An 11818-nucleotide genomic window follows, 5' to 3' on the forward strand; every position below is an offset into this window, starting at 1 on the left:
TTTGAATTATGTAAAGTATCTGATGCAGAGTATTTACTCTTATATCCTCATTAATTTTTATGCAGCAAAAACATGTTCTAGAAATTACAGAAGTTTTTTTCTGTTTTTCTTTTCTTTTCTTTTTTTTCTTGTTAACTTATCATTTTGAGTTGGTGTTGTCAGTGTGGAAAGAAATATAATTTAATGAAACTTTGATTCTATCACTATATCTCAATCCAATGCAGCAGCTCACTGCTCACATGTTTCCACTCCTGTACTTTAATCATTATTTTTTTTCTCAGAATGTTTACTTTAGTTTTGCTTTTTCTTGATTCTGTTAAATTAATGTTTTCTTATATTTGCATTTTAAATGAATCAAAAGATGATTCATGCTGCGTACAGTCAACATGTCTCATAACTTCTTTCTGTTAAACTGATTGAATAAACAAACTCATCAACACTTTGACTGTAGATACCTTTATCTGTTTTCAGCTCATTGTCACACTACAGTGTATATTAACTTCTAAAACAGAAAGTCATCACTACATTTATTCAAGAGACAGTTTCACTCAAGTTTCCATCTTTGAAAATAAATCTGTCATCTAACATGTTTTTTTCTTCTGAATTCAGGTTTCTGAATTTAACAGTTCAGTGAACAGCTTTGAGCCCTGACTACAGCCTGCAGTCAGCTGACTCATGTAGTTTTTTCACAGATACACAAACACTTTATTGGGCACAGAAAACTTAGTTAAGTTTGATCAAGGAAACTTTTAAATAAAGTTTAACTGAAAAAAAATGAAAAAAGATAAAATAAAACATATCCTTTTCTAACAACCTCTCTGGTAAGAAGAAAAAAAAACCAAGATTTTCACAGGATATTGTAAATGTTTAAATTAAATATTGATTCATTATGTTAAAGGCAATAAAGACTTAATGGAAATGAAGCGCCTCAGGCTTGTAATCAGTTTATGATGCCACCAGATGTCCACATGAAAAGTGCAAACAAAAGTCAAACATTTTAATTAAGTGAGAAGTTATTCAAAGATGCCGCTGTAGTTCTCTCAATCATCTGACCCCGTAGTTTCCTGTGACTTCACAAAGTGCAGTCTGTTACAATGGCGCCCTCTGGTGTTAATTTATACAATAGAAAAGATCAGACAAAACTAACCTTGTTTCTGTTTCATCTGTAGTTGTATAATTGTGAACATGATTTATTGATGTTTCACCCTGAGCCTCTCTCTGCCTCCTGACCCACAAGTATGAGTAAAAAAGTCCCCAGGAGCTGCACAGGATGTGAACAAGTGTAATGCGCAAGAACAAATATATAGTTGCACGGCTTACATTTTGGGCACATGTATGACTACTATGGTTGAAGAAAAATAAAACTCATTTACTTTGAAATAAATATAAATTAAAGCAGCATGGCAGTATAGTAGTGCAACAGTTAGCGCTGCAGCCTCACAGAAAGAAGGTCATGAGGACAATTCCCAGCTTGGCCAGTGGGCTTTTTTGTGTGAAGTTTGCAGTTTCTTCCTGTGCATGCGTGGGTTCTCTCCAGGTCCTCCAGCTTCCTCCCACAGTCCAAAAACATCCTCACCAGGTCAACAGATCACTCTAAATTGTTCGTAGGTGTGAGTGTGTGCGTGAATGGTTGTCTGTCTCTGCGTCAGCCCTGTGATTGGCTGGCGACCAGTCCAGGGTGTACCCCACCTCTCGCCCAATGACAGCTGGGATAGGCTCCAGCCACCTGCAACCCTGAACAGGATAAGGGGTTAAGAAAATGAATGAATAAATTAATATTGAGATGCTCTCGGCACAGAAAGTGATGCTCTGACTGCATGTGGAGCTCAGATCTCTCACATCTTTTCTTCCACACCCCCTGATTCAGAAAGGAGTACTGGGCACTTTAAAGAGGTGGATGAGGCTTTTTACTTTTACTTAATGAGGTTTACATACTACTTCTTAAACTTCTTCTGAAGTGAGGTTTCATCCAAGTAACAGTACGTGTACCTGAGTACTGAATATTTGAGTACTGTAACACCTCTGACAAAGAGTGAATTTGCAAGGTGATGCTGCTCTGCAACAAAACAGCCAAACCTGTGATAATAAACACAGTAACGATGATGTTTGGTTGATTATTAACAGAGAGAATATAAATTATTTTCCTAATCTTCATTTAAGGAAGTCAGTTTGGTGTGTTATTTTATGGAGAGAGTGACACCTGCTAAAAAAAAAAACATAACAAGGTTTTTGGATCATTTCATTGGACACAGTTTGTCCAGAAATTGTGGAAAACTTTGTTCTGTACTAAAATTATTTTCACTGCTACCATAGTAATACATTGTTTTCCTAAGTGTCTGCAACAGTGTGACGTTCAAAAACACATACAAAGGGATTTATAATTCTGACTCCAATAACTAAACAATAAGAACCCGTCCACACAGATGATAAGCATATAGCAAAATGTGAGCTATAGTTTTTTTTTTGATATATTTAATCTTTTTGGTCAGAAGCAGTTTTAATTCTCTGAAAGTTTTGGAGAAAGTTAGTTGTAAAAAAGGCTGTTACGGGGCTAAACATGCAGAAATCTGAAGAACACAGGCTGGAGCTGTTGGTGTGAATTACTCTGAGAAAACAAGTTTTGAATGAACATTTAGCTTAAGTTAAAAAACAGATTTTAAACATGTTGGAGGCTAGTTTGAGTAGAATAGAATTAACTGTATTCACTCACAATGTGGGAAAATTAATTTGACTTTACAAAAAAACAAAACACCTGAAAACCTTAGGATCAGAAAACAACAATCAGAGCGTGACAGAGCGTGTGCTAGGACCTATGGCACGAAGCGCGATTAACTTACTATGGGTTACTTACATCTATCTATGTTCTTGGAGGTCTCCCTGGGGATAATGAAGGGGTCGAGGAAAGAGAGGACCATTGAGAACTTCCATCTTTCCCCTGGCTCTGCTGCTGCCCCACTCCTTTTGTCCTGCTCCTTCCTCCTCTCTTTCAGGTAGTTGTCCCTGATGCTCTCCCATCTTTTACGACAAAACCCCGCTGAGGAAAACACAGTCGGGCTCAGTGATGACCCCTGCAGGCAAATCCAGCTGGAAACAAATATTTACTGAACTTACCTTCAAAACCTGTCTCCTCAGTGACTTTCACCCAAGCCTGCTCCTTTTTTTCCCGTCTTTGTAGAGTACACACGTCGTATCGTATAACTCTGGATAATGATACACTGCACAGATTATTTTCTCCTCCATTTTTTGGCGGGGTTGGAGTCAGAGCAGGTGGTGGGAGCGCCACATGTCATCAAATCGATGACGTCGGGGAGGGGAATGTCATTGCTGATTGGCTGTGTCGAAAGTTCAATATTTTCAACTTAAGCGTAGAGGCATCTGACGCCCCAAACGCGCCAGACGCTCCATATGTGCCGCGCCAACGTGCCATCCAAGGCGGATTGCACGTCTTTACGAATTTGCGTCCGGTGTGACCATGGCATTAGACAAGCTGAGCAGAGAACAACAAAAGCATTGAAGAAGTTCTCAGAGTTTCTGGAGAAAGCTGCTCCTCAAAATCTGATGAAACCCATGGAGGTTCTAAATTTACGCATCAGACTGACAGTCTGCATCCAGAACCTGAAGGAACGAGTTAAGGTGAATTAATTAAAACAGAGAGAAGTCCAACAGTATCAGGATGCTCTGAAGAAACATGAAGGAAATGAAGAGCAAAGAAGCAAAGAGCAACAAGACCTTTACTTTAGAAGTGGATGAAGTTTACAAAGTAAAACAGCTTATCAAAAGTGGGTGGTGGCGTACAGGGCTGTTTTATGAGAGGAGCTGTTCTGCTGCACAGTCTGTGAGGAGCAAAGTGGATCTCCAAGACCAAGACGAGAAAAGTTCTGAAGATGCTTCAGGATATGAAAGTATGACAAGAGTAAAGCAGACAGTGAGGATACATCAGGCCTTTTGGAAACTCTGGAGATGAAAATGAAAAAGCTTCAGTGTCTGGAGGAGGCCTTCGAGTATGCTGTTTAACTGGAGCAGATAGCTCTGAAAGCTGATTCCCTGTCCACTCATGTTCACCTGGACTTCCTGATTGAGAGGATGGAGGAGAAAGGAGACACAGACAAGGCAGAGAAACTGGAGGAGATCCAGAATTGATTTGGAGAAGGAGCCAAAAGGGGAGCCTGGTACACAAACAGTAGACGGAAAGTGTTTTAAGACCCACTGAGAGCAGACAGCTGTGACAAAACAAGACCTGCTCCAACAAACTCTTACCAGATTTTCTGTCTGCCCTTAAAGGTAAACTTTAACACTTATCAGTAATCAACTTAAAAAAAAACACTGAAACACATGAAACAGTGATTGCTATTTCACTTGTTATAACAGTATTTGTAGACATCTACTTTATTGTAATCAGATTTTTATTGGTGGAAACACAAAAAAGTACATTTTCAATATGAGCAGTATGGAAATAAACATGGAAGGTTTAGAAGCCTGATTTATGTCAAAGACCTGAATTTGATCTGTTTTTCACATATTTATATAAATTACCAAGACCTGGTTGAACTCTTTCCACACAGTGAAATCAGCAGAGTCAGTCCAACACTGACAGAGTTAATTTTGACACTGAGCCAGTGAACATTTGGTCCTTAGCTACAGGGAGTTTAACTTTTGAAAGAGTTAATATTCAATATTGTCTATTCCCACATTACACTGAGAAGTGTTAACAAGTTTTCACACGATTTATTGTGTTGTTGTAGTGTCATTTACACTTGACTTTGACCACATTCATTGTCAAATGACATTTACTCTCTGTATGTTACCTCTTCACAAGTGTTAAATGTATTTAACACAGTGTGATGCTTAAAAACCACTCTTACCAGTGTTTCTTTAGAATGTCTTCCTGCCACGCTGCAAATTTGAAATGGCAAATTTAACTTCCTCAAATTTAACTGGCTCAAAAGTAACACCTGCCTGGTGTCTGACAGTGTTAAATTAACACTTTTCAAAGTGTCCAAAATGTGACACAATCTCAGAGTGTTAACACATTTATGTGTGATAATCACCCCAAAATAGACTGAATTTTTCCCAGAGATTATTTGACTTTTTCTCCTGAACAATTCCATAAGATGAATTGTCAAGGGACAAACACCGTCATTCAAATACTTCGGAAACAGAGGGTAGCTCGTAAATGATGTTGCCTCCTCACTCATGGTTACAATAATAGTTTTCTCATTAAACCATAGATAGATAGATAGATAGATAGATAGATAGATAGATAGATAGATAGATAGATAGATAGATAGATAGATAGATAGATAGATAGATAGATAGATAGATAGATAGGTAGATAGATAGATACATAGATAAATAGATAAGTACGATAGATAGATAGATAGATAGATAGATAGATAGATAGATAGATAGATAGATAGATAGATAGATAGATAGATAGATAGATAGATACATAGATACATAGATAGACATGCATATATTTGTCATAAGGACACAAGAGAGCACCAGTAAGGTCTCATTCATCTCAAACATCAGGCAGTTGAGCATACGAACACACAGATACAGTTGTCATGGTGCAGGCTCAGACTAAAACATGCTCTCTTAAAGCTCATTATCAACTATAACACAATGATAATTGATCTCTCCTCTTCTTTTTTCTGCTCACAAGTCTTTTCAGAGACTAACTGATCATGTTGGGGTTGGATTTTCTTTCTCAAAGCAACATTTTCCTGTTCCTTTCATCCTATTTGACAGCTTTTATCAATCCCACAGAGCCCCAGACATGACATGGTAAAAAGAAAAATAAATGCTACTTTGTTCCCACAAAGTACATATATGTGTTACGCGTGCACAAAATACTAAATTGTTCCCTCTGAAATGCTTATTTGTTTCCACAAAGTAAGTGTAACACCTCGAGCGCACCTTCCCTAGTGTCTCTAGATGCTGAGGAGCTGCTTGAGTTACAAGGTGGACAGGGATAGTGTGATTGACATTTATTTTAGGCTGGAAATGAGCTACAAAGACATTCTGAAAAGAGACAAAAGAGACACTCACCGAGCCAGACTCAGGCGTTTAAAAATCGTAGGATTCTGAAATCTGGTTGTATCTCCCACAAAAGGAAAATCTTCATGGATCCTCTTTTCTTAAATCTTTAGCACCCACTGACTACAAGATTTGAGATTAATGATCAGCACACACTACAGGATTTCACCAAGATTATTTGACTAGAGAGAGTGATGGACCACACGTGCTCAGTTGTTTGAGCTGACGTTTGTAGCACTGGTGGGACAGGAGGAGAGTGAAGCGGAGCTGTCTGCAGCGCTGCCTTTCACCCATTACGTGCGCGCAGAGGGACAGAGGTGAAACTGTTCCTGTATCAGCCAATAATGGCATTATCTCACATTGATCACTGACAAAACAAATGTTGTGTTATTCTTCAAGGCATTGTTTAACTGGCTCGAGTGAGCGCAGTCAGCTGACCTGGAGCCTTTCAGTTGCGCTCTGAGCCCTGCAAGCGGGCCAGTTATAATGTGGAGCCCTGATCTCTGAAGGAAGCAAAAAGCACAAAAAATGGAGCCTAGTGCTGCGATGGCTGTAAACATTATTTGCAGTAAGAATAGTCAAAAGAGACAAAACGCATCTGGATGAAGTTGTGGTTAGTGAACAATGTGAGCTGTCTGTGCGGTGTATGTCTGTTGTTAGGGGCTCTCTCTGATTGGCTGTTGTCATCCTTAGTGAGAATGAATGTTGTAATCCTGTTTGAAAATGATTGGGGCAGCTCAGACAAGTAGTGATGTGACAAGATGTGCCGAGGCTTCGAAGCGTGTATCGAGTAACGAAGGGGGTGTTGCAGATGGGATTCCTACCTAAACCAATTAGGTTGAGTTAACATAAAGTGATCTAGTTGTTTTAACAATTTTGCACATCATGCTGAAACAACATGATTTAATCATGTTTAACCACTGAACATGAAATAATCTGGTAGAAGCAACATGTTTTATTTATGCTGATTGAACAAACACCAAAGTTCCTTTATTGAGTGCATAAGCCCATCAGGCTCCATTCAAAATGTAGGTTTTTGATAGAGTTGATCAGTCACTGATAGTGTTGATACTAAAGTTGGGAAAGCATTTTTAGTTTGAAAATAGTTTGAAACAGTTGAAGAACCGTTAGTTCAAAATGAAAATGAGTAAAATCTCCCTGTACTGTATATTATATTATATTGCCCATGTATAAGCATATTCAGTGCTCCCTAGTTACACACTTTCACTGTGCTCTGCCTGTTTGAGCTCATGCAATTTTCCTAAAGCAACAGAAAAGCATTATTACACAACCTGCCATATCATTGATACTACCATTTATGGGAAATTTACACACAAAATATTAAAAAATACTGTTTTATATGAATATGTGTTCATTTATGTAGAGAATTTATTTTGTTGAACGTTTTTTTATTTTCATTTTTGTAATTAACAGTCGTTCCCAAGAGCAAAATCAGGCACAGAAGTTCAATGAATCACACATTATGTGGTTAAGCTATAACTGCCTGTGATTATGTGCCTGACCAGCAGGTGGTTTCGTGAGCAAATGAAGCTTCGCGAGATGAACCCTTTCTCGAACCACTTGGCTCAAGTGGTTCGATGCTTCATGAGGCTTCTTCTCACCATCACTACAGACAAGTCTGTGTGACGATTAAGGGACTTGAGATTGATTTGTCACCCGCCCATAGAAGAAGATAATCTGGACCAAACATCGAGCTGACTTTGATCCTCGATCAGATATCTTTGGAGATTGTCAGGGGGGCTGAATCTGGGTTAAATCCCTGTAGTGTGAGCCAGGTTTGAGGACATCCCTGAGACCAGTGGTTCCCAACCTTTTTTGTCTTGTGTACCCCCTGAGCCTTTATGTTATGCCATGAGTATCCCCTTACTCTTGCATGTTGTTGATTCTCCAAAAGTAACTTAACAGAGCTGATTATTAAATGAAAATCATTGTATTTCATCCCCTTAATTTGAAAATGTAATTCTCTGGCATTTTCTTCTTTTTAACCCAAATTAAACATAAGTTGGGGGGGTACAGTGACACCTGTGGCCAGAATCTGCAGTGTTTTTCCAGATAAAGACTCTGTTTCCCATGAGCACCATCACCCACTGTGTTAAAGATGTGATTCTGGTCAGTGTGTGCATTTACTGGTCATCAGAAGGACTTTTGGTCTAAATGTGCTACATGGATTTGTGTTCCAGGGAAAATCTGAACCAGCCACAAGTACTGAGAAATATCATTTAGAAATTTAGAAAGAATACATTTTTAACCCATGAATTACCAATGGGCAAATATCTAACAGTGAGACTGTTCCCGCATCAGTTTTAAAGTCCTCTCAGGGCCTTTAAGGAAACAGGCTTGATAACCAAAGCCAAGCCTTTAACTCTGACCTGTTGAGGATCTGGACTCTATGACTCTCTGCACTGTTGGTTTCATTCTTTAGTTGTTATGGTGTCTTCATGAAGCCAAAGTGAAAACACAGATACCAGGAACACACTGGCAGCTATGAGATAGCAAATGAAGTAAATCCGGTTCAGTTTTTTGGTCATTCTGGTCCAGTAGCCGGGCTCCTTTTTTTCTTTGCTGCTGCTTTGAAGCAGAGACACTGTCTTCAAAACCTCCCTCAGCTCATCATTCAGATCATGTAAGTCCTGGATTTCCTGGGTCAGCTGGCTGCTATAACCCTGAAACAACATACAACAGTTTATTAGAGTGATTGGAGGAAGACGAAGAGGGAAAAGAGGAGTTATTGAGATTAAACTCAACAGTGGCCCCTGAGAAATGAAATGTTGATTTTACTTCACTAAGATATGTCCCCTGGTTCCACAAAACTGTTTTTAAATTAGACAAGCAAACATCATGAATGTGAATAACACATGTTAAGTATATCAAGCTTAATTATCACAAATGGCCAGTCAATGTTATGTCAAACACAGCCAGTCCATGCCACATGAAGTACGGACAACTAGTCCATTTTAATGTGGAGCACAGACTACACACGGCCCTGGCCAGCATGTCATTGTTCAGCAGGGTCTCATATCCACTGTGTTCCCTCCTCACTCAGGGTTACAAAATGCTGGCACAACAAAATTTACTTCGCTAAAACCATTTTCTCAAAGTGTGAAGAAGCAGCTTTTTGAAGTTTGGTTACAGAGAATATTATAGAGAAGACAAGCGGGTTATTGGTGAAACTCTTATAAAAAAAGGACCCTTTGTGGGTTCTAGATAAAATCCTTGAAATATAAAAGGGTTCTCAGTAGAACTCCCTGTCCAGGATCCAGATGAAACCCTTTGAGAGTCAAAGTTATGATACATATGAACCACACCACTATTTCATTTCTTTGAGTGTAATACTCTTTCTGAGAACCTGCTGATGGGGGGTGGGAGTTGAATGAAGAGAGAAACTGTAAAATCAGCCTTTCAGAGGCCTTCAGATGAGTCAGTTACACTAAACGATTCAACCCTGATTGGAAATGAGCTTCATGAGCAAAATGTACCAACTTTCATCTGTTAGCAACAACAAATCAAGAACTAGACTCAAATCTCTGCGTCTGCTCTCTTCCTGTCACCTAAAACTGAGTCATGGTTTGTTCTTAGGCTCTGGATCTATGGGATGAAGAGAAAATTCAGGAGAGAATCATCACAGCAGTTTGACATAAATACAATTTCATTTGTACCTCTTTCACATCTGGCAGCAGCTCAGGAGGCGTCTCAGCAGGGGACTGGTCAAAGACACGCACACAAGGAATGGATTTGTTCATGTCTACACATAAACATGGGACAGGTTAGAGCCTGAACAAAGAGACAACATTATACAATCTGAAAGTGTGTGTGTGTGTGTGTGTGTGTGTGTGTGTGTGTGTGTGTGTGTGTGTGTGTGTGTGTGTGTGTGTGTGTGTGTCTGATTTCTGAAATGTTTCTGTAAATAATGATGTTAGTTTGATTTGATTTATTTAGGATCCACCATTAGTTACAGCAAATATGCAGTAGCTATTCTTCCTGGGGTCCACATATTACACTTACAACAAAAAATATCCTCTTTTTAAGCATGTCTATATACACTACCCTCACACCATTCACACAGTCCACTCATACAGTAGCTCTATAATTCACCACTTGATTGCAGAAATTAACCAATACATGTTTATAAAAGAAAACAAAAAAACAAACAAAAAAGAAGAGACAACCACAGAACTATTCTAACCTTTTGAGACTACAGCAAAAAATCCATGTCATTAGTGAAAAATAGTTCTTATTATTATCTTTCAGGTAAGCCATATGTAAACAAATACATCTTCAATTTCTTGTTGAAGCAACTTCTATTACTGTCTGAAATTAAAAAGTTGGGTAGTAAATTCCATGCCACCATTGCTCTGTAGAGAACTGAACCTTTTATCACATTTGTCCTGCACAGAGGAAGCCTGAGTCTCCCATCCAATGCCTGCCTAGTACAGTACATATGTTCATTAGATAAGAATGTTAATTTATTATAGAGCACTTCGGGAATTTTATTTATAATTACTTTCTTTATAAAGGTCACTAGTAAATAGTGTAGTTTACTTTTAACATCTAACCAAATTAGTTCATTATGCATCCATGTGCTGCTTGTTCTTTATGGACAATTCAAAGCTATACGAGCATCTTTATTTTGTGCTACTTGCAGCTTATATAAATTACTTTGTGTTGTATTCGACCAGATGATTGCACAATAATCTAAATATGAAAGAACTAGCGCCTGAATAAGTTGTTTGATCATGTGGCTTGACATAAACTTCTTACAATGTCTTACCACTGCCATGCCTCTGCCAATCTTTATCACTATTTGATTTATATAACTATTCCATAACATTTTATCATCAATAATTAATCCTAATAACTTAACCTCTGTTTTTTGCTCTATGTGTTTATTTCCTACGCTCAAGTTGAGCTGAATCTCACCTCTGAGGCACTTCTGGACTTTTCCTGGTTTGTCCCTGCAGTCCTCACCCAGGGTTTGGTCTGTATCTGCCTCTTGGTCCTGGAACACATGGTCCTTTTCCATCAGGTACATCATCAAAATGGTCTCCAAGAGGCTCAGCATCATCAGAGTAAAAACCCCGATACAGTAGACGGCTAAAAGAAGAAAGCAGTGACAGAAAGAGCAGAGCAATCAGTGAGCTCACAGTGAGTTAGCAGGTGTTGCTACAGATCCATCAGTCTGTGCAGGACTCTGAGCTCCTTTACCTATGAGTGGGATCCTGTCTGAAGAAGAAGGCAGAATATCATTCAGAATCAGCTGCATCACTGTGACAGCCAGCAGCACAGTCACCTTGAAGCTCAGCTTCTCACCTCCACTTTCTGAGATCAGGAAGGAGGCCAAGTCCAGACACAGGAAGAACAGGATGGGGACGATGAAGTTCGCCACATAGAGGCCTGAACGCCTCTTTATGGTCATCTGTGAAATCATGGTTCAGATCAGTTTGGTCTATTTGTTCCAGCACTTCAGTTAAAGTTTTTTTTTGGGGGGTGGGGGGTGGGGGGTGGGGGGGGGGGGGGGGGGGGGGTGTGGGGGCTGGCCATTGCAACATCAGTGTTTGTTACCAAACTAGTAGAAAGGACATAAACTGGGACTGTCCAGGATGAGTGGAGCTGAACAGGTGTGTGTTGATACAAACAAGCTCATGCTCTGCAGCAGCCCATGATGTTAAATTTAATCAACATGTGAATAGAGTCTGGCCTGTTTGGAAGCGACAGATCATGTGTGAATCTAGACTTCCACCATTAGTACTCACTGTATAAA

General features: G+C 39.2%; 1 protein-coding gene across 1 annotated transcript; it reads right to left on the reverse strand.

Annotated features, from left to right (window-relative positions):
• Window positions 1-3582: 3582 nt before the first annotated feature.
• LOC141793884 (uncharacterized) lies at window positions 3583-11485 on the reverse strand. Its single transcript, XM_074674758.1, has 5 exons — window positions 11263-11485; window positions 10978-11151; window positions 9717-9802; window positions 8526-8723; window positions 3583-3615 (listed from the first exon to the last, which is right to left on the reverse strand). The coding sequence occupies exons 1-5, from the start codon at window positions 11483-11485 to the stop codon at window positions 3583-3585; spliced, it is 714 nt and encodes a 237-aa protein (XP_074530859.1).
• Between the last annotated feature and the right edge of the window lie 333 nt (window positions 11486-11818).

This window comes from Halichoeres trimaculatus, unplaced genomic scaffold (assembly GCF_033239565.1).
Source record: "Halichoeres trimaculatus isolate MK-OKI-2021-1 unplaced genomic scaffold, fHalTri1.1 fHalTri1_scaffold_7, whole genome shotgun sequence".
Taxonomy (NCBI): Eukaryota; Metazoa; Chordata; class Actinopteri; order Labriformes; family Labridae; genus Halichoeres; species Halichoeres trimaculatus.